The sequence below is a fragment of the Bos indicus genome, chromosome 7, assembly GCF_029378745.1.
Source record: "Bos indicus isolate NIAB-ARS_2022 breed Sahiwal x Tharparkar chromosome 7, NIAB-ARS_B.indTharparkar_mat_pri_1.0, whole genome shotgun sequence".
In the NCBI taxonomy this organism is placed as follows: Eukaryota; Metazoa; Chordata; class Mammalia; order Artiodactyla; family Bovidae; genus Bos; species Bos indicus.
In genome coordinates this window covers 11620168-11642298 of record NC_091766.1, presented here as the reverse complement: position 1 = coordinate 11642298, position 22131 = coordinate 11620168, and the positions used below count along the sequence as shown (strand labels likewise).

The window sequence follows — 22131 nt, the reverse complement described above, 5'->3', positions numbered from 1 at the left end:
CCATGGGGTTACATGACTGAGCACTCGTGCATGAGGGTGGAGGTAGATGGGTTGGTAGCAATAAACTGGTAAAACTTAAATATATATATATATTTATATATATATTTATATATATATATTTATATATATATTTATATATATATATATTTATATATATATTTATATATATATTTATATATATATATATAAAATGGGCTAGTTCGATTCGGCCCGGGATATGGCAACCCACTCCAGTACTCTTGCCTGGAAAATCCCATGGACGGAGGACCCTGGTAGGCTACAGTCCATGGGATCGCAAAGAGTCGGACACGACTGAGCGACTTCACTTTATGAAGAGGCCCACCTTCGCCCCACCGATTAGGCGAGCTGGATCTGGCTCTGGGGAGCGCGCGATCAGAAAGGCGGGATTTGGAATGGGTCAGGCAAATGGGCAGGGCGAGGGTGGGGCATCGTGTCGTGCGTGCAGTTGGGAAGGGCAGGCCCGATTGGTCTACTCCTGCGGCGGAGAGACAGAGGCTTGTTCGACATCCAGCCCAACAGCGCGGCGCTGCCGCCTCGCCCCGCCTCGCGCAGGCGTCTCAGTCTTGCGGAGAGTGCGCCACGCCCCCTTGCGCGCCCGGAAGGGACTTCCGGGAAGAGCTCGCCGTGACGTCAGGAGGGCAGGTAAGTGCGGGAGGGCAGAGGGGCGGGCAGGCCGGGTTTGGCAAGGGGTCTGTCCACTTCCTCACCAGGCCTGTGAGCCGCCCGAAGGGGGACAAAGTGCCGGGTCCGCGGAGCTCTGCGGACGTGGGCCTGGTGCTCAAAGCCGCTCGCGACCCAGCCTTAACCCCCGACCCCAAACCCCGGACCCCGGCCCATATCCGATACCTCTTCAGGTTTTCCTTAGGGACAGTAAGCCCCTACCTCGCTGCGTCGTCGTGAAGATTTTGTAAAATGACTTTTGTAAAATGGTTTGTCGTGAGAAATAATCAAAACGATCATCGTTTAACTTGACATCAGGCGCTGTTCTAGATCCTTATTTAACTCAACGAGTCTTGATAGCAGCCTTATCAGGTTGATACTTTTATAAACCCCATTTTACAAGTAAGAAAACTGAGGCCCAGAGAAAGAAGGAATTTGCTTATACTGCTAGAAAGCAGCAGAGTCGGGATCCAAGCCCCAGCATTAGCCCTGAGCCAATGGGATTTATCATTGTTCTTGACACCAAAAACCAGAGATTTCTATACATCCCCCCTATGGTCCAACCTGTGCCACTCACTGGGGTGATAAAACCACTGAAAGACCCCAATTCTTGTAAATGGAGTGCTTACTCTGTGCAGGCATTACCCAGCATGTTATTTCATTTACAGCAACCACAGAAAGTCTTCTTGCTGTCATCCACTCTTTACAGATGAGGAACTGTACGCTCAGGGAGGCTCAGACATTGGCCAAGGTTCCCCAGCTAGTGAGGAATGGAGCTGGAGTTCCAGCCCAGGGAACTGTGTGTCCCTAAAACTTGGGTCTTGAGAGTCCCTTAGACTGCAAGGAGATCAACCAGTCCATCCTAAAGGAAATCAGTCCTGAATATTCATTGGAAGGACTGATGCTGAAGCTGAAACCAGTACTTTGGCCACCTGATGCGAAGAACTGACTCACTGGAAAAGACCCTGATGCTGGGAAAGATTGAAGGCGGGAGTTGAAGGGGACAACAGTGCATGAGATGGTTGGATGGCATCACCAACTTGATGGGCATGAGTTTGACTCAGCTCTGGGAGTTGGTGATGGACAGGGAAGCCAGGCATGCGGCAGTCCAGAGGGTCGCAAAGAGTCGGACACGACTGAGTGACTGAACTGAACTGAAAGCTTGGGTGGGCACTTGCTGTTTTGTTAGTATTTTTAGTTTGGAGGTGACTTTAGGAGACTCTGGTCCAGGGGTATGCATTACAGATGGAGGATCTGAGGTGTAGAGGAGCTCAGGATGGGATGGTGGAAGACTCTCTATCTGGGGCTTTTCACCCTGGCTCTGCCTTCTCGGCGGCTTCTGAGCTCGGGCAAGTTATTTAAGCTCCCACGTGCTCGTTTGTCAGCTGGAAATAGTAATAACATCAGTGGAGCGTGTGACACACAGTAACTATCAGCACACAGCTAAGTTGGCGGAATATTCGAGACTTTCTGACTCCAGCACCGGGAGCCAGCAAACTCCACTCACAGGCCAAAATCAGACCACCACCTGATTTCGTATAGCCCACCGGCACAAAGTGGTTTTAGCTTCTTAAATGGTTGGGGGAAAAAACAAAAGAAGAATAATATTTTGTGACAGGTGACAGTCCTGCGAAATTGAAATTTCAGCGTCCATAAATAAAGTTTTGCTAGGATGCAGCTACACCCATACGTTAACATGCTATCGGCTACTTTCTGGCTGAGGTGGCTCAGTTGATGAGTCTTTGGGACAGAAATGATTGCCCTCAATGGAGGAAATTTGCCAGTCCCCATTCTGGACTACACTTTAGTCCCTCATAATGTCTATTCTCTCTCTCTTTTTTTAAATTTCTTTTAGTTTTTTTTTAACTTAAATACAGTTGATTATAATGTTGTGTTAATTTCTGCTGTACAACAATGTGATTCAGTTATACATTATATATATATACACATTCTTCTTTAAATATTCTTTCCTGTTGCGGTTTATCATAGAATACTGAATAGAGTTCCCTGTGCTATACAGTGGGACCTTGTTGTCCATCCAATCTATAATAGTTTGCTTCTGCTAACGCATTCCCATAGCATTTCTCTTTAGCATCAAGTTGAACTTCCTTCTGTTTGACTGGAAAGTCTCGCCTCTGAACAAGCAGGGGGAGGGAAGTCTCCCCATCCCACGTTAAAGGAGCCCGGCATTTAACACCTGTGTCATTGACACTGGTTCTTCAGTTCAGTTTAGTCACTCAGTCATGTCCGACTCTTTGCGACCCCACGAATTGCAGCACGCCAGGCCTCCCTGTCCATCACCATCTCCCGGAGTTCACTCAGACTCACGTCCATCGAGTCGGTGATGCCATCCATCCTCTGTCGTCCCCTTCTCCTCCTGCCCCCACTCCCTCCCAGCATCAGGGTCTTTTCCAAGGTTCTTATGGAACCTCAATCAATTATCAGAGGTTCACACAGTCAGCATTTATCAGGACCTGTCCTGGGTGCCAGAGACGTAGCACAGTGTGACCTGGCAGAGGAGACAGACTGTAAACGAGCAAACAGACACAGGGTGACACGATAGAAAGTCCAGGGAGGAAGTGACTTGAGATCATGTCGTCAGGTGAGGCCTCTCACAGAGGTGATGTCTGAGCTGAGATCCGTGACAAAGGAAGGACTGCTGGTAGAAGAGCACCTGAGGCAGTGGGCCTGCACCCACTGAGCCTCCTAAGGCAGGAAGCCAGTGTGACTGGAACAGAGAGAGAGGGCTTGGGGAGGCAAGCAGGGGCCCCGCAGGCCATGGAAAGGGACTCGAGTTGATTCTCAAAGCCATGGGAATCCCTGGAGGGTTGGGTTGGTTTGTTTGTTTTTTATTGTGCTGGGTCTTTGTTGCTGCATGAGGTTTTCTCTGGTTACGGTGAGTGGGGGCTACTTTAGTTGCAGTACGCCAGCTTCTTATTGCAGTGGCTTCTCTTGTTGCAGAGTACAAGTTCTAGGGCACTCAGGCTTCAGTAGTTGTGGCCCGTGGGCTCAATAGTTGCCGCTCCTGGGCTCCAGAGAGCAGGCTCAATAGTTGTGGCACAGGGGCCTAATTGCTCTGTGGCCCATGGGATCTTCCCAGACCAGGGATCGAACCCAAGTCTCCTGTATTGGCAGGTGAATTCTTTACCCCTGAGCCACCAGGGAAGGGTTTTAAGCCCCCTGGAGGCTTTTAAGCAGGAGAGCTGTAGTTTAGATTTATATTTGAAGAGATCCTTCTGGCCCTTATGAGGAGAACAGACTGTGAGAGTCAAGGCCAGAGCCAGGAGCTTAGCGAGATGACGGTACTCCTCCAGGTGAGCGATGATGGGGGCCATGGTGGGGTGAGAAGTGTCAGCTGGGAAACAGATGTTGGATGGAGAGTGGACAGGACACTCCCTTTCCAAACAGCCAAACCACTCCTCGGATGCCTCCTACACCTAGGGGGAGGACTACCACACACAGCCCCCGCATCTTCACAGGGAATCTGGACTGCTGAGCTGTCCAGAAGGGCAGCACTGGGCAGTGCGTCCACAAAGCAGTGTCTCATTGTCTTTTCAGATTGGCCACGTGGAGGGCGAGGACCTGTAGGCAGCTACCAAGATGGTAAGTAGACGGGCTGTGCTCACTGGGTTTCCCTTGTGGTCTTTGATACGGGGAAGGGGCCCCCTAAGTAGCCTCCTCTCCCTGCTAAAAGTCTCCTTCCCCATCCCTACCCCTGACCCAAAGCTCTAAGGTATTTTTAAACTCTGCATCATGGTCTTCTCAGTGGAGTGGTTTTCAAACTTTGTGCATGCGTGCATGCTAAGTCGCTTCAATCATGTCTGACTCTGCGTGACCCTCTGGACTGTAGCCTGCCAGGTCTGTCCATGGGGATTCTCCAGGCAAGAATACTGGAGTAGGTTGTCATGCCCTCCTCCAGGGCATCTTCCCACCGCAGGGATCGAACCCACCACATCTCTTATGTCTCCTGCATTGGCAGGCAGGTTCTTTACCACCAGAGCCCACCTGGGAAGCCCAGACTTTTGTGCGTGCTAAAATCACCCCAGGAGCTTTTGCTTTTTTTTCCTTTTTTTAAAAAATGAGGTGAAATTCACATAACATAACATGAACATTTTAAAGCTGTGATTCAGCAGCATTTAGTATATTCACAATATTTTGCAACAACCACCTCTCTCTAGTTCCAAAACATTTCCATCACCCGCAGAAGGAAACATTATACCCAATGGCAGTCACTCTCATCCCATCCACCCACACTCCCAGTCCCTGGCACCCGAATTCGGCTTCCTGTCTCTGTGGATTTGTCTCTTCAGGACCTTCCATGTCAATGGAATTGTGTACTATGTGTTCTTTTGTATCCAGTTTCTTTCACTTAGCAGGATGTTTTCAAGGTTTATCTGTTAAAACATTGTAGCAGGTATTAGAGCTTCCTTCCTTTTTATGGCTCAGTAATATCCCATCACATGGTTGGACTACAGTTTGTTTATCCATTCATCCATTAATGGACACCTGGGTTGCTTCCACCATTTGGTTATTGCAAACAAACATGTATGCACAAGGATGTGTAGAAACATGTTTTCCAGGTTGCTTTTGAAAAGCCCTGTGTCCTGTGACTTCCCTGGTCAGGGAACAAGATCCTAAGTGCTGCCTCTTAAGACCCAGTACAGCAAATAAATAAATAAAAAATTTTTTTTTCAAATGGGCTTCCCTGATGACTCAGTGGTAAAAAATTCTCCTGCCAATGCAGGAGAGGCAAGTTCAATCCCTGGGTCGGGAAGATCCCCTGGAGAAGAAAATGACAACCCACTCTAGTATTTTCCCCTGGAGAATCCCATGAACAGAGGAGCCTGGTGGGCTACAGCCCGTGGGGCCGCAAAGAGTCGGACATGACTTAGTGACTAAACAACAACCACCACCACACCAAAAAACAAAGAGAAAGGAAAAGCCCCGTCTCCGGGCGCCAGAGCAGGTGCTATGTCAGGTATCCGTGGTTTAGAAACTCCTCGGGACTTCCCTGGTGGTCCCATGGCTAAGATATTCCGCTTCCAATGCAGGAGGCCCAGGTTCGATCCCTGGTCAGGGAACTAGATCCCCCCTGCTGCAAATAAGACCTGGCACAGCCAAATAAATATTAAAAAATATATAAATGTATGGTTATAACGTGCAGCCAGGTTTGAGACCCACTGCTTTGGTAGATCAGTCAATTCAGCAGGTGGCTGCTAGCAGTTAAAAGAGAGACTGTCACAGCTGGATGAACATTCTTTCCTGAAACCCGTGCTTCGACTGTATTACGTGTGTTTGTGGTGTTAAATATGTCTTATTTTAAGTCACAGTCCCAAAATAACCGTGAAAGCCATTGTTCTAGGAGAGAGTGACCCTCGTGGAATTTTCCACAGCAATGGCGGTGGAGCATGTTTTGTTTTGTTTTGTTCTTTTGGCGGAGCCGTGGAGCTTACGGGATCTTAGTTCCCTGACCAGGGATTGAACCTGGGCCGCGGCAGTGAAAGCGCCAAGTCCTAAACACTGGACTGCCAGGGAAGTCCTGACAGTGGGGTTTTTTCTCGCTAAGTCTCCAGTTCTCAGCCACACATCTTCCAGGAAGTCCCTGTCTCCCAGCTACACAGGTAGGTCTCCTGCAGGACCCACCCTAAGTCATGTCTCTCTTCTGCTTTCCAGGGTGAAAGGAAAGGCGTAAACAAGTACTACCCTCCGGATTTCAACCCTGAGAAGGTAAGGGGCAACTTTCCTTCTCCGTGTCCATGATAGAAAGCAACCCCTGGGCAGGAGCCCACACACATCGTCCCCTCCTGGAGTCAGACATCGTGGCCTCCTGGAGTCAGAACCACGGCTGCAGAAGCCCAGGCAGCCTGAGAAGTCTCCCTGCCTTAGGCTCATCACCTGGGTCTCAGGGCAGCCTTCCCTCCTGGGTGGTCAGTGTGGTCCTCAGCGGACCCAGCATTGGGTGTGGCATGTTTCCAGAGGAGCCAGGATGAGATCCCTTCGCCCTTCCGGCTCCAGCTCCTCAGGCCTCCTCGTTGTTCCCTCTGCCGGGAACCTCTGCCTTATTTTGACCCACAAGGCTGCTTTCCTTCCTTTAGGTCTCTCCTCACAGAGGGCCTCCCTGACCACCGCCTCGTGTTCTGTCTCATGACTGAGTGCTTTATTTCTCTCATAGCTCTCACAACTCCCTGACACATAGTTTATTTCTCTGCATGTTGTCCATCTCTCCACCTGGAATGTCTGCTGCTCAAGGCCAGGGACACGCATCTGTCTCGTTCAGGCTGTGTCCCCATGCTGGGTGCTTAGTATGGGCCTTTGAATGAATCAGAGCATCCTGGCTGCTGGTCCCTGCTGACTCGGCTTTTCTATGCCACAGTCTCCCTGTACGTAGGTCCAAAGGGGAAGCAAAATGACCTGGGCTCCTAGAAACATGGAGGGATTAAAATGAGACGAGGCACATAAAGTGCCTGGCAGCCGTTTGCCGATCTTGTCGCCTATCCCAGTCCTCCCCACGACACCCGAGGTGTGTTATGATCCTTGTTGCCAGTTGATTTGGAAAACCAGGCTCAGAAAGGCAAAAAGATGAGGTCACTGCCCAGGGTTGCACAGCTTATTTAGCTCTGCCTGCTTCACCAAAGCCTCTGTGCCTCCTGTTTGCTGTTAACGCTCCCAGCAGAGCATAAGAATGAGGCCTCTCTCAGCCTGTGGGAGAGGGCCTGAGCTCCCCCTACTCAGCAGTGCTAATCCGCTCCCTCTTCCTTACCACACAGCATGGCTCGCTCAACAGATACCACAACAGCCACCCCCTTCGGGAGCGGGCTCGGAAGCTGTCCCAGGGCATCCTCATCATCAGGTAAGGCCCTGATTGTCACCACGCCCTTTGCAGCATAACTGCAGCCAGAGTCTCAGGCATGGAGACCCAGGGAGAACCCATGCGGACAAGGACAAATGAGCTGTTCTCTGTTTGTGTAGGTTTGAGATGCCCTATAACATCTGGTGTGACGGCTGCAAGAACCACATCGGCATGGGTGAGCTGCCTGCTCCCCACCCCGCCCCCAACTATTCAGCCCCACCGCCAGCGAGCCCCGTAACTTGCTAAGCGCTGTGAGAGAGCATCTCACTGATGCCCCAGTCAAGAGTCAAGGAGAAGATAGACCCCCCCTCTTCACTGCCCCCAATAATTGGTGGGCTGTGGCCACTTGATGGCAGAGCAGTTAGGAGGCTCTGGGTTCAGATCCCGTCCCTGCCACTCCCTAAGCTGGGTAACCCTTAGCAGGCAACAGAGCTTCCATGCACCTCGGTTTACCCATCTCTGAATTCACATGATATGAGTGCCCGCCTGCATGGCATACAAAGTGCTTAGTGCAGAGAAAGAAAGAAAGAAGCGTGGGCTTTTATTATTTTTCTAGAGAATATCCAGGTTTGGGGGGGGTTTCTTTTTCACTAATTAGATGATATATTCTGGGCTCTGATCTTGCTTACTAAGTGAAAAATGCTTAAACTACAAAAACAGAACTTGGGGTGGTGGATAGTGTGGCCCTGGGAGGCTGGGGGCTGCTCTGGTTCATGGCCTCGAGGGTCAAGCTGAGCCCTGCTCTTGGTGCCCTGAGAGCCTCTTGGCCTTTGGAGCAGGTGTCCCTGGCTGGGTCTGATCAGGGGGATGCGTTAGAGGGGTCAGTCAGCCTCAGCAGTGGGGTGACCTGGCCCCTCCTTCTTGCTCTCGTCCCTCCCTCTGAAAGCCACCAGCTCCTGTTTATAGAGCAGGCTCTCCCCTGGGCTGGGTGCTATGGGATGGGCTGGGGATGTCTGCACTGCAGAGAAGGAAACGCAAGCCAGGAAGGCCGAGTCACCCACCGCAGGCCTCAGACCCCTGTCTCTGCATCCATCTGCGCCTGTGGGCACAGTCGGGTTCGAATGCTAAAGGCAACAGTAAGGGCAGGGGCGGCGGCAGGTCAAGCCTACAAGCCCTCACGTGCGCCACGTGTTGTCCACTAAGCACTGTATTCATTTATTTATTTTTGGCCACACTGTGTGGCTTGAGGGGTCTTAGTTCCCCCACCAGGGATTTGAATCCACACCCCCTGCAGTGGAATCGAGGAGTCCCAACCACTGGACTGCCAGGGAAGTCCCCAAAACCAGCCCTTTTGGCATGATCACTGGCACCCAGCCCTGTGTTAAGTGCTCCATGTGTGTTAACTAGCTTCTGCAGCTTGCACAGCAGCCCTGTGTGGTGGCCGTCAAAGTCATCTCTGTCCAGTCCGGGCAGCTGGACTAAGGTCTTGCAGCTGGTAGGGCAGAGCCAGGATTTGAACCCAGGCCCTCTGGCCACAACCCACCACCCTCTGTGGCTTGAGCACCCATCCCGAAGCCCCGACGGCTCTTTTCCGCTTGAATCTCTGGAGGTGTCTCCCCTGCAGGCCCGTGGAATGCCACCACTCCTGTCTGCCCCCTACCACCCCAGGAAACAACGCTGAGGGTGCGCCCTAGCCTCATTCTCTCCCTCTCCTCCCAGGTGTTCGTTACAATGCAGAGAAGAAGAAGGTTGGCAATTACTACACAACCCCGATCTACAGGTAGAGGCAATCTGGTGGGCAGAGGGGTGAGGGGCTACACAGAACTCGGAGTGGGAGGGAGGCTTGTACCGTCTGCCTGAGGGTCACCCCCTGCTGGTCTCTCCTGGAAACCAGCATGGTCTGTCAGTCTGGGTGCATCCTGCCTAGACCCCTCCATGGCTCCCTCCTTCCTCGGACTAAAATTCTCAGGTCTCCCCATGGCCCACAGAGACCCCTCCCTGCCTTCACTTCCTCCCACCCTCCCCGTCACTCACTCTCCTCCAACCACACAGCCTCCTCGCTGCCCCTCATAAAAACTCTCTCTGGTGCCCTCTGCCTGGAACGTCTTCCCCAGACATCTGCAAGGCCCCCTTTTCCTCCTTGGATTTCTGCTCCAAAGTCGCCTTTCAGAGAGGCCTTTTCTAAAGCAGTGCTCTTCTCCCAGCGCTGTGGTTGTTTGAGCATTCCCTGCCCACTCAGCTGCCACTAGAACATCAGCCCCGCTGAGAGCAAGTTGGCTTCCTTCACCGCTGTGTCCCCAGCAGCTGGCACCAAGCCTGCCCCAGAGCAGCCTGGCTTTGGAGGGTTTGTTGAATGAATGAGTGAACAGATGAACAAACGAATGAATGCAGGGATGAATACATAAACTCCAGACAGATGGTCAGTACCAGGGTGATGGACCCCTGCGTGTCACCCATGGCTGTGCCTCAGACACGGAGAGCAGCATGCAGCAGGTTCTCTGCAAATGCTAGTTGATGACGTAACGCACACAGATGGAGGGAAGCAGGCAGGGGTCGCAGGGTGTCCCAGGGCGGCCACAGTATCCAGATTCCCGCCTGCCACCCTCCACCCGCCCAGGTTCAGGATGAAATGCCACCTCTGTGTCAACTACATCGAGATGCAAACGGACCCCGCCAACTGTGACTACGTGATTGTGAGCGGCGCCCAGCGCAAGGAGGAGCGCTGGGACATGGAGGACAATGAACAGGTGCTGACCACAGGTGAGCGCTGTGGGTGGGTTTGGACCCCAACCCTGATCCTGAGCTGGGGCCCCGAAAGTCCAACCCCATTCTCACCCTTGCAGAGCATGAGAAGAAGCAGAAGCTGGAGATGGACGCCATGTTCCGCCTGGAGCATGGCGAGGCTGACCGGAGCACGCTCAAGAAGGCCCTCCCCACCCTGAGCCACATCCAGGAGGCCCAGAGTGCCTGGAAGGACGACTTCGCCCTCAACAGCATGCTTCGGAAAAGGTTCCGGGTGAGTGGGGCTCCCAGCCCAGGGTCGGGTCCACAGGCGGTGAGGCATCAGCAACAGTGGAGCAAAGAAAATGAAAGTTAGTCACTCAGTCATGTCTTACTCTTTGTGACCCCATGGACTGTAGCCCACCAGGCTCCTCTGTCCATGGAATTCTCCAGGCAAGAATACTAGAGTGGGTAGCCAATTGCCTTCTCCAGGGGATCTGCCTGACCCAGGGATTGAACCTGGGTCTCCTGCACTGCAAGCAGATTCTTTACCGTCTGAGCCACCAAGGGGGTCCTAACAGTGGGGCAGGGAGAACGAAAAGTGGGCCGAGACCCAGGTCCAGCCTGCGCCCCATCACTTCCTGACTATAGGCGGTCCTTTTACCCTCAGTTTCCCATCCGCCACGCGGGGACCACCTCCCTACATCGCAGCGCCTGGGGGAGGCAGCTGGCCCAGCAGCTTTTTTTTTTTTAATAATCTTTCTTTCTGTCTGTGCTGGGTCTTCATTGCTGTGCCGGCTTTTCTCTGGTTGCAGTGTGCAAGCTTCTCATTGCTGTGGCTTCTCCTGTTGCAGAGCACAGGCTCCAGGCACTCGGGCTTCAGTAGTTGGAGCACACAGGCTCAGTAGTGGTGGCACACTGGCTTAGTTGCTCTGTGGCTTGTGGGATCTCTTCCCAGACCAGAGATCAAACCCACGTCCCCTGCATTGGCAGGCTCTTAACCACTGGAGCATCACAGAAGCCCAAGGGTTTTCTTACTAATTATTTGTTACTAAAAGTGTGTCCCTCTGGCCAGGCCTATAGCCTGAGTTGTGTGTCCCCTGCCTTCTGGGCATCCCTGAGTGGCGTCTGAGGGCCCCCAAACATAAAATGCCAGGGAAACCCCATCAGTCCCTAACTTGGCCTGCCTGCATCCTCCCTTTCTCAGTAATAGAAGCATCTTTGTTCTTCCAGGCACTCAGCCTTGCTCCTGTTGTTATAACCACCATTATTTCCCCACCTCTGCATCCATCAGCAAATTCTGGCAGGCTCTGACAACATCCTCAGCCTCCATCGTCTCCTGCCTGGACTAGCACAATCTCTCCACGCTGGTCCCCAGTGGCTCCTAGCTTCGTGTCCCAGAGCCTGTTCCCCTCACAGCCATCAGAGGGCACCCGTGAGCACCTGAGCCGGATCACATCCCTACTATGCTCAGAGCCCTCCATGGTTCCCACTTCCTTTATGCAGAAACCAAAGTCCTCCCCATGGCCCACCAGGCCCAAACAATCTGCCCTTTACCCTTCTACCCCCATCTCCACCTTCCCCTTGCTCATTCTGCTCCAGCCATACTGGCCACCTCACTGGCACGTGCAGTTCTGCCTCAGGGCCTTTGCACAGGCTGTTCCCTCCCCTTTGGAACACTTTTCCACCTAATATCCACATGACTCCCTCACTTAGACATCTTTTCTTGAACATGATCTTCTCAGGGAGACTGCCCCTGCCCCTCCGCTCCACCGCGTGCCATATGTAAAGTTGAACCCCCTGCCAACCCTCACCCCCTTCCCAGCATTCTTTTTCTCCTCATCATTTTGTCTCACTCACCCACTAGTACGTCAGCTTCACCAGGGCAAGGGTTTTTTTCTGCTCATGGCTGTGTCCCTAGTGTCTAGAACAAGGCCTGACTCCAGAAAGATATTCTGCAAATATTTGTGGAAAGAATGAATGACTGGGAACTTCCTTGGCAGTCTAGTTGTTAGGACTCCATACTTCCACTGCAGGAGGCGAGGGTTTGACCCCTGGTCAGAGAGCTAAAATCCTGCCTACTTTGAGTCGCAGCCAAAAAAAAAAAAAATGAGTGAAGGACCCAATGGCACGCACAGTAATAACAGTCATGTCTCCTGCTTGTTGAACAAGTTCTGTGTCCCAAGCACTGCATGAGGCCCTTTCCTCACATAAACTTAAAGAGGAGGAAATGGGAGGAGAGCTAGAGGGGATGCCCATGCCAGCTCCCAGCTCAGAGGGCATGGAAGAGGCATGACTCTGGCACCCACCATCCCTCCCCATGGCTGCTCTAGAGAGCTCAGTGGTAAAGAATCTGCCTGCCAGTGCAGGATACACAGGAAACCAGAGTTCGATCCCTGGGCTGGGAAGCTCCCCTGGAGGAGGAAATGTCAACTCACTCCAGTATCCTTGCCTGCCTGGTGGGCTACAGTCAATAGGGTCGCAAAGACTCGGACACAACTGAGTGGCTGAGCGCTGTCCCTCTCCACCCACTTCCACCCCAACACAGGAAAAGAAAAAAGCCATGCAGGAGGAGGAGGAGAGGGACCAGGCATTGCAGGCCAAGGCCAGCCTGGCCATCCCACTGGTGCCGGAGACAGAGGATGACCGCAGACTGGCCGCCCTGCTGAAGTTCCACACCCTAGACTGTGCGTGGGGGCCAGTGAGCGTGGGGAGTCGGGTGGGGGGAGACGGGGGGTAGGCGCTCAGGCAGAGGGCGGCTCTGGACCTCCTTCTCCCCCCCAGCATACGAGGACAAGCAGAAGCTCAAGCGGACAGAGATCATCAGCCGCTCCTGGTTCCCCTCCACTCCGGGAGCCAGCGCCAGCAGCAGCAGCAGCAGCAAAACCAACAGTGTCCTGAAGAAACTGGCCCAGAACCGCAGAGCCACTCCCACCAGCTCCCCTGTCACCATGGGGCACCTGGGCATCGTGCGACGGCGGTCCCGGGAGGTCCCAGAGAGCCCCCAGCACGTGGCCGAAACCTTCAAGTCTGGGGAGCCACAGTTGCCAGAGGGGACCAACCAGAACAGGCCCGTGTCCCCCCAAGACTGCTCTCTGGAGACAGCCGAGACCCCCAAGAACAGCAGCCCACTGGGGCAGGAGGAGAGCTGTCAGGACAGGCCCCAGCCCCCGCCAGACACCTCCCCTGAGGCACCCAACCCCCAGGACACACCACAGCCCTGCAGCCTCGGCTCCTCCCTCGTGGCTGACTACTCCGGTTCCGAGAGTGAGTGATTCCATGGTCCAGATTCACTCCAGAGGCCAAGACTCACCCAGGAGGCCCCTCCCAGGCTGCAGCCCCGCTGGCCCACCAGCTCTTGGAGAGCTCAGTCCCCACCCTTGTGCACACCTCACTTTCTCGCGGTGATGGAGTTATTTATTTGTTCCTGGAGAGGGTGTCTGTGCCTTGTGCGACCCAAGACCTCCCAACATTAAAGCCCTGCTTCTTTGCCCCTGCCTCAGATTACTAAATGGGCCCAGGAGCTCTACCCCCACCCACCCAATGAAGGTTGCCCAGCATCTCATCACCCAGTGCAGATCTCCTGCTCACAGCCTTGGTCCCCACCCAGCTTGATGAGGGTTTAAATGTAGTAGCCCAGGCTGGCCTGAAATCAGGGCTGACTTCCTGGAGGTGGTGGAACAACAGGCTGAGTTTGTGAGGGATGGAAAGGGGACTGGACAACAGGGCAGGCACATAGGGTGCTCAGCATCCTGGCCCAAAGCAGCAAAGGATGGAGCGCACAGGTGAGGGCTGTTCATTAATCCCCTGCCCATGGGGACACCTTGGAAGGGTATACTTCTTTTGAAGGAAACTAGTAAAATGAGTAGAAAACAGCCTCCAAACAGCAGAGCACCCACAAGGAGGCTCATGGCCCACCGCCTTCCCCTAAACTCTGGAGAAGGATCATTGCTCAAACATTGACGGAGCCCTTGCAGTGCACCAGGCACCATCCAAGCCGTTGGAGATAACAGCGTGCACAAATCAGACACCTCTCAGAACTGAGGTTCCGACTTAATCTCTCGGAACTTGTAACGTGCCGGTCCGGAGAGGTGGTAGCCCCCAGCCCACTGGACTTTCCTCCCCGCGGGGATGGGACGGTCTCAGGGCAGCAGTAAGGATCGTTCAATCTTGGGACCCCCAACTGGGGCCTTGCTCTACATAAGACCACAGGCAGTACGCGCTCCTGAGGGTGCCCACCAGGAACTTGGGGGTCGTGCTATATGGCTTGAGGTCGTTGCTCCCAAAATAGTGGCAGGGGGCACTAACAGTGGAGGGGGCTGCTAACTGGGCTCGGCTGGGAAGGTGGGGCAGGATCCGACGTAAGGACGGCGACTTCCGGGAACCTGCGGGGTTACTGTGCGCATGCGCCTCCTTCCGGTGAGGCCCCGCCCCCTCCGCGTATTCCGGCTCCGCCCCCGGTGCGAGCGGGCCCCCGGAGCCCGGAGAAAAGCGGTGAGCGCGACTGTTGACAGCATGACTTTGGAGGCGATCCGCTACTCGCGGGGCTCACTACAGATCCTCGACCAGCTGCTGCTGCCCCAGCAGAGCCGCTATGAAGCGGTGGGCTCGGTGCGCCAGGCCTGGGAAGCCATCCGTGCTATGAAGGTGGAGCCGCGTGGTGGAGCTCAGGTTAGGGTGGGAGTGGTTGCCCTGACTGCTGTCCCTGACGCCCCCAACTCCCCCTCCAGGTGCGTGGCGCCCCAGCCATTGCCCTCGTGGGCTGTCTTAGCCTCGCCGTGGAGCTGCAGGCGGGCGCCGGGGGACCTGGCCTTGCCGCACTCGTGGCCTTCGTCCAGGACGCGCTGAGCTTCCTTGTTACCGCCCGGCCCACCGCCGTCAACATGGCCCGCGCCGCACGGGACCTGGCAGAACTCGCGGCCCAAGAGGCGGAGCGGGAGGGCGCAACGGAGGAGGCGGTCCGAGAGAGGTAGAGGAGCCACGTGCCCGGCACTGTTCAAACCCGAGGCTGTTCATTCGTTCACTGGTGGTGGTGGTGCTGGTGCTGGTGCTGGTGGTGCACAGCTGCCAGTTTTACAGATGGGGAAACTGAGGCAGGGTGCGCTTAATCCAGGGCGACACAGGCAGGCCTGGGACTCAACACCGAGCCGCCTGGCCCCCAGGTCCTTGAACTTAATCCCCTGACTGTCTTCCCTGAACGTCCCCAGCCCTATCTGCCCTTAGAGGTCCTTTTAAGTGCCACCTGGTTTACCTGGTTTTTGCTTTTGAGAAATTTTGTTTCCAGCCCTGGTCCTCGCCCTGCTCTCTTCCAACTCTTTCCCTCCACATCTGCTACACAGATATTCTCCATTAACCCCACCAGACTTGCTCCTGCCTCAGGGCCTTTGCACACTCAGTGTTTGCAAGCCAGATAAGCCTAGCTAATCTCCTCCCCCTCAGGTCTCAGGTTTCTGCCTTCCCCATCCCCCATATAATACAATTCATCCCCTACCCTCTGTCTCCTGACTGCTGCCTTTTCCCTCCCTTTATAGTCTGCTAATCATTTGCCTACCCAACCCCAGTGTCAACTCCCTAGAAGAGGAGATATTGTCTTATTCACTGCTTTGTCTCCCAGTGCCTGACACACAGGAGATGCCTGGTACAATGTTTTGCGAGAGCGAGTGGAGTTACAGATAGGTGGTTGTAGAAGGGACCAGACCCACGCTGAGAGAGGCTTTCAGCAAGAGAATGCTAGTAGGGCAGTGTTGGGCTGTGAGGAGGGCCTGGGGTGGGCCCTGAAGCCTGGCGGCTGTTGCTCAGAGCCCTTTGTTGGCCTTAGAGTGATCTGCTGGGCCGAGGACATGCTGGACAAAGACCTCCGGGACAATCGGAGCATTGGGGACCTGGGAGCCCACCATCTCCTAAAGCGGGCAGCACCCCAGGGTGGCAAGGTGACCGTGCTGACCCACTGCAACACTGGTGCGCTGGCCACCGCTGGCTATGGCACAGCCCTAGGTGAGTGGGCATCCACAGGAATGGGGGAGGTCCCTTTTTGGATGAAAGAGAAAGAAACCCAAACCACTTATTGCATCCCCCAGAAAGGTGACTTTATTAGTTGTTGCACAGAAACACACTCAAGGGGTTGGCTTCAGGTATGGCTGGATCTGGGGACTCAGTAGCATCAGGATCTTTCTATGCCCATCCCTAAGGTCTGCCCTCCTCCAGAGTGGCATCATCCTCTCACTCGACTGGTTGGCCAGGATTCAGATCTTGAGGAAAAGAGCCAAGAATCTCTATTTCGACAGTGTCAAAAAAGTCATGTATCTTGGAGGCCATGATGGAGTCACCTACCTACCCATCTAGGATCAATCACTTAATAGGCCTCATCTGAGCCATGTGCCTAGAAAGTGGGTGGAATCTGGGCTCTAAGAGGACTGAAAGGAAGGGCATAGCCCCCTAAAGAAAAATTAGAGTAGCTGTGACCAGGACTTGGGGGCTGGGTCCTGGCACTCAAGGCAACAGAGTCCACCTGATTCTTAATTCTCCTGGATGTTTCTCTGCCTGCCTCAGTCCCACCTTTGTGCCTGGATACTGAGGCAATGAATTCATTCATTTACTCGTGCTTAGGGATTTCCCTGGTGGTTCAGTGGCTAAGACTCGACGCTTCCGATGCAGGGGGCCCAGGTTCCATCCTTGTTCAGGGAGCTAGATCCCACATGCCACAACTAAGAGTTCAGATGCTACAACTAAAGATTCTACATGCCTCAACTAAGACCTGACGCAACCAAGTAAATATTTTAAAAAATAATACTTATACTTAATAAATGCTTATCTACTGTGTTCCTCATTATTCATCCATGCATCCATTCCTTCAATCACTCAACATTTATTGAGCACCTACTGTGTGTGCCATCATTCACACGTGTGTGCATTCCTTCATTCATTCGACAAACATTTATTAAGCACCTACTATTTGCCAAGCACCATTCTAGCAGTTAGGGACCCAGCAGTGGAGAAAATAGAAGGAATAGACAAAGGCAAGTCAACAGATACCTATGATTCATTTCAAGGTGGTACATACTAAAGAGAAAGAGCAGGGGATGGCAGTGTGGGGGTTGCTATGTAAGATGGAGTAATCCTGGAAGGCCTCACAGAGAAGGCTTTCTCTAAGCACATGTATACCAGGCAGAAGGGAACAGCCACTGCAAGGGCCTGGGGGCAGACTGCATGTTTTGGAGTTCCATGCTGCTAGCCAAAGGGTCACCGTGCCCATCTATCCCTTGCTGTCTTACCCTCGCCTCTTCTTGTGGGCTGGGCCCCACAGGTGTGATCCGCTCACTGCATAACCTGGGCCGCCTCAAGCACGCCTTCTGCACAGAGACCCGGCCCTACAACCAGGGAGCCCGGCTGACAGCCTTTGAGCTGGTCTACGAGCAGATCCCCGCCACCCTCATCGCCGACAGCATGGCGGCAGCCGCCATGGCCCACCAAGGCGTGTCAGGTCAGCAGGCAGGGGCACCAGTGGGCAGGGCTCCAGCATCCAGGGCCGGGTGGATCCTGACTCCCAGCGTCTCATTCCCCAGCTGTTGTCGTGGGAGCGGACCGCGTGGTTGCCAATGGCGACACAGCCAACAAGGTGGGCACCTACCAGCTAGCCATCGCAGCCAAGCACCATGGCATCCCCTTCTATGTGGCTGCCCCTAGCTCCTCGTGTGACCTCCGCCTGGAGACAGGCCGGGAGATCGTCATTGAGGAGCGTCCCGAGCAGGAGCTGACCGACGTCAATGGGGTCAGGATAGCGGCACCAGGTAAGCCTTCCACTCAGAGAGGGGTGCACCACAGTGCCTGGGAACCTCTGTGTAGGAACCCTGACTGTCAAGCGGCAGGTGGCATCTGGGTTATCATCAGCCTTCTAAGACAAGCAGTTCCTTCAAGCCATGTTATTAGAGCAGACATGTCTTGGAGGTCAGATGCACTGGTGTGCGTGTGTGCTCAGTAGTATCTGACTCTTGGCAACCCCATGGACTGTAGCCTGCCAGGCTCCTCTGTGGGATTCTCCAGGCAAGAAGACCGGAGTGGGTAGCCATTCCCTTCTCCAGGGGATCTTTACCACTGTGCCACCTGGGAAGCCCCCTTCCATGGTCAGAAGGTAGAGTAATAAGTCAGGAGACTTTGAGCGAATTGTCTTCTTATCCACCTCTGTTTTCTCACTTGGATAAGAAGAATACCACCTAGTCAAGTGCTTTTGAAGAGACAGATATTTCTCAGCCTCCCCACAATTCCTGACTGTAGCCAGGTGCCTAAAATTCATCCATAAGGGCCCTATAAGGTATTGTTATGACCTACCTCATACACCCAGGATGTTCAACAAGTTAACCCAGGTGACATCGAGAACAGTGCCTGGCCCTTAGTTAGTGCTCATTAAATAGAAACAGGTTATGATTGAAAACTTTTATTAAAAAAAGGACCAGTTAGGGATAGTTAGGGAGTTTGGGATTGACATGTACACAGTGGTATACTTATTTATTTTTATATCTATATCCATTCCCAATGGCCTGCAGGTAAAGAACCCACCTGCAATGCAGGAGACGTGAGTTCCATTCCCTAGGTCGGGAAGATCCCCTGGAGGAGATGGCAACCCACTTCTGTCTTCTTGCCTAGAAAATTCCACGGACAGAGGAGCCGGGTGGACTACAGTCCATGGGGCCGCAAAGAGTCAGACATCATAGAACACATGATGGATGGGTGTCAAGTTATTCGATTTAACTCACGTTTCAGTTCAAAGATTTATGTACACTGCTATATTTAAAATGGATAACCAACAAGGACCTACCGTATAGCACAGGGAACGCTGCTCAATATTATGTAAAAACCTAAACGGAAAAAGAATTAAAAAAAGACCAGTTAAAACTCCTAAGCACTGAAAATACAAGGAGGCCAGCGTCCCTTACTCCAAATATGGAATGAGTGTAAAACAATACAGCTAAGCGGAGGGAAGTCCTAATATTCTATTGTTTTCTGCTGCGATTCCTTATAGCTTTCTAAAAATAGGACACATTAGCAAACTATTATATATACAATGGGTTAACAACAACTATATTCAACACCCTGTGATAAACCATAATGGAAAAGACTATGAAAAGTAAATGAAAATAGATACATTAATTCTGAAAAAATTTTTCTCAGTGCTTTTTGATGTCCCTGCCTTCCTAGGGGCTTAATTATTTAGCACTGGTCAAAATCCACAAGACCATGGAAAGCGGAACTGACAACCCAGCCTGCTTTTCCCTCCAGGAAAGCCGGGTAACACAGACTAGGTGCAATCCAGCGACCCCAGTCTCTGCTGTCACAGGAATGTAGGCCCCAGGGTAATCGGTCTGATTTTTCCAAGAGAAGCCTTAACATTTGTTATAGGGATAAAATCTCCCACATTTTGAAAACTGAAAGTGTTAGTTGCTCAGTCATAGCCAACTCTTCGACGTCATGAACTGTAGCCCACCAGGCTCCTCTGGCCATGATTTTCCAGGCAAGAATACTGGAGTGGGTAGCCAGTCCCTTCTCCAGGGGATTTTTTGAAAGCTGACTGCTAATTCAGTGGTCTTAAAAAAATAACTGAGCCAGAGAAACCAGTTTGCAGCCTCTTGTGTAAGAGGTTGTTATTCATTCACCAGATAAATTTTTAAGTACCTGATCAATGCCAGCTGCCATGCTAGGGGCCAGGGATACAGGAGTGAAAAAAGTTAAAAGTGGGACTTCCCTGGCAGTCCAGTGGCTAAGACACGATGCTTCCGTAGCAGAGGGCTTGGGTTTGATCCCCGGTCTGGGAACTGAGATCCCTCATGCCTCTTGGCACAACGGAGGAAAGAAAAAGACAAGTCCCTACTCTCGTGGGGCTGACAGTCCAGTGGGGGGACAAACGACAGACGAGACAAAGAGTAAAATTCCAATGTGTTTTCAGAAGGGGATAAATGAACGAGGTACAGAAGGATACAGGAAGTGTCTCTTCAGGGAGTGGGTTACAGGATGATTAGCAAAGTTCTCACTGAGAAGGTGACTTTTGAGCAAAGACCTGAAAGGAAATGAAACATTAAATCATATGCATATCTGAGGGAAAGCATCCAGGCAGAGGGCACAGTCCATGCAAAGGCCCCGGGGTAAACTCTTGGAGGTTCCTAAAGAGATTTTTTGGAGAAGGCAATGGCACCCCACTCCAGTACTCTTGCCTGGAAAATCCCATGGATGGAGGAGCCTGGTAGGCTGCAGTCCATGGGGTCGCTAAGAGTCGGGCACCACTGAGCAACTTCACTTTCACTTTTTACTTTCATGCATTGGAGAAGGAAATGGCAACCCACTCCAGTATTCTTGCCTGGAGAATCCCAGGGACAGAGGAGCCTGGTGGGCTGCCGTCTGTGGGGTCGCACAGAGTCGGACATGTCTGAAGAGATTCTTGGAGCAGGCACAAGTTGGGTAGACGTGTATAAGTCTTTGAAGCCTTCTTAGCAACAATCCGGGAATGTCAGGGTGTCTAAACTTGTTACTGGGTGTCAAAACCCATGCATTTGTGTATTTTGGGGGTGAGGATCCCCAGATTCTCAAGGATTCCGCAACCCCAAGAACCACCATGAGGGAGACGTGACAATAGCTTAAGTACATCCACTGACCAAATACCTGCCTTGTTGCTTCTCCTCCCTGCAGGAATTGGGGTTTGGAATCCTGCCTTTGATGTCACCCCCCACGACCTCATCACTGGCGGCATCATCACAGAGCTGGGTGTCTTTGCCCCCGAGGAGCTCCAGGCAGCCCTTAGTGCCACCATCTCCTGAGTGGAACACCCTAGATGGACCCCAGAAGTAACCAACCTAGCTCTCCATAGCTTCCATATGCCCTCCATATCCCCATTATTTTTATAATAAACTTATTGAATGTTCTGCACAACCGCTGACCTTCTTCCCATAACCACAGTACTTCCCAGAGCAGGGACATCAGGCAGAATACGGGAAGAGCCTGTGTGTGGCTTGAGAGGCCAGTATCTGGAGCCCAGCTGCCTGAGTTCATATCCCAGCTCCACCTCTTTTTCTGCAGTGTGATCTTGGCCACATCACTTCATCTCTCCCATACTTTCTTTTCCTCATTTATAAAATGCAGATAATACTGGTACCTCCCTCTTAAATTGCTCTCAGGGCTGAAATGAAGGTGACACCTCAGGTGCAGAATTTTAAAGGATGTCATAAGAAGCTCAGTAATCAAGATAAATGGGCTTCCCTGATAGCTCAGTTGGTAAAGAATCCACCTGCAATGCAGGAGACCCCAGTTCAATTCTTGGGTCAGGAGATCCCGTGGAGAAGGGATAGGCTACCCACTCCAGTTTTCTTGGGCTTCCCTTGTGGCTCAGCTGGTAAAGAATCTGCCCGAAATGCAGGAGACCTGGGTTCAATCCCTGGGTTGGGAAGATACCCAGGAGAAGGGAAAGGCTACCCATTCCTGTATTCTGGCCTAGAGAATTCCATGGACTGTATAGTTCATGGGGTCACAAAGAGTCAGACACAACTGAGTGACTTTCACTTTCAATCAAGATAAATAACAGCTTCCTGCATGTTTTTTTTTTGAAAAATCAAAATTAATGCAGGGAATTTCCTGGTGGTCCAGTGGTTAGAACTCTGCACTTCTGCTGCAGCAGGCATAGCTGGGGAACTAAGATCGGGCATCCCAGTGGCACAAACAAAAAAAAATGGGACTTCCCACTCGTGGCTCAGTGGTTAGGATTCTGCCCTTCCAATACAGAGGACACAGGTTCTGTCCCTGGTCAGGGAACTAAAATCCCATGTGCCTCATAGTGTGCCCCCTCCCCCAAAAAAAGAACAGAAAAGAAAGAAAAATTAATGCAAAAAAAAAAAGACCTCCACGATGAACAAAATATCAAGATATTCAATAGAATGAAACCCTGACCTTGCCTATCCTGA

At 52.4% G+C, this 22131-nt stretch overlaps 2 protein-coding genes across 2 annotated transcripts; both read left to right on the top strand.

Moving 5' to 3' along the window:
• The first annotated feature begins 540 nt into the window (after positions 1-540).
• YJU2B (YJU2 splicing factor homolog B) lies at positions 541-13683 on the top strand. Its single transcript, XM_070792695.1, has 10 exons — positions 541-663; positions 4240-4284; positions 6355-6408; positions 7449-7531; positions 7651-7706; positions 9191-9251; positions 10089-10231; positions 10315-10487; positions 12741-12879; positions 12977-13683. The coding sequence occupies exons 2-10, from the start codon at positions 4282-4284 to the stop codon at positions 13465-13467; spliced, it is 1203 nt and encodes a 400-aa protein (XP_070648796.1). The 5' UTR covers positions 541-663; positions 4240-4281; the 3' UTR covers positions 13468-13683.
• A 945-nt stretch (positions 13684-14628) lies between these two features.
• On the top strand, positions 14629-21106 carry MRI1 (methylthioribose-1-phosphate isomerase 1). Its single transcript, XM_019964023.2, has 6 exons — positions 14629-14839; positions 14923-15161; positions 16011-16186; positions 17496-17672; positions 17755-17979; positions 20867-21106. Exons 1-6 carry the CDS (start codon positions 14708-14710, stop codon positions 20992-20994), a joined length of 1077 nt encoding a protein of 358 aa, XP_019819582.2. The 5' UTR covers positions 14629-14707; the 3' UTR covers positions 20995-21106.
• The last annotated feature ends 1025 nt before the right edge of the window (positions 21107-22131 follow it).

Bases quoted from the DNA above. Each gene is read 5' to 3' on its own strand.
- YJU2B (XM_070792695.1), top strand. The intron at 7,707-9,190 runs GTGAGCTGCCTG...CTCTCCTCCCAG, and splicing joins CAAGAACCACATCGGCATGG to GTGTTCGTTACAATGCAGAG. The intron at 12,880-12,976 runs GTGCGTGGGGGC...TCTCCCCCCCAG, and splicing joins GAAGTTCCACACCCTAGACT to CATACGAGGACAAGCAGAAG.
- MRI1 (XM_019964023.2), top strand. From the start codon at position 14,708: ATGACTTTGGAGGCGATCCGCTACTCGCGGGGCTCACTACAGATCCTC. The intron at 16,187-17,495 runs GTGAGTGGGCAT...TGGGCCCCACAG, and splicing joins TGGCTATGGCACAGCCCTAG to GTGTGATCCGCTCACTGCAT. The intron at 17,673-17,754 runs GTCAGCAGGCAG...CTCATTCCCCAG, and splicing joins GGCCCACCAAGGCGTGTCAG to CTGTTGTCGTGGGAGCGGAC.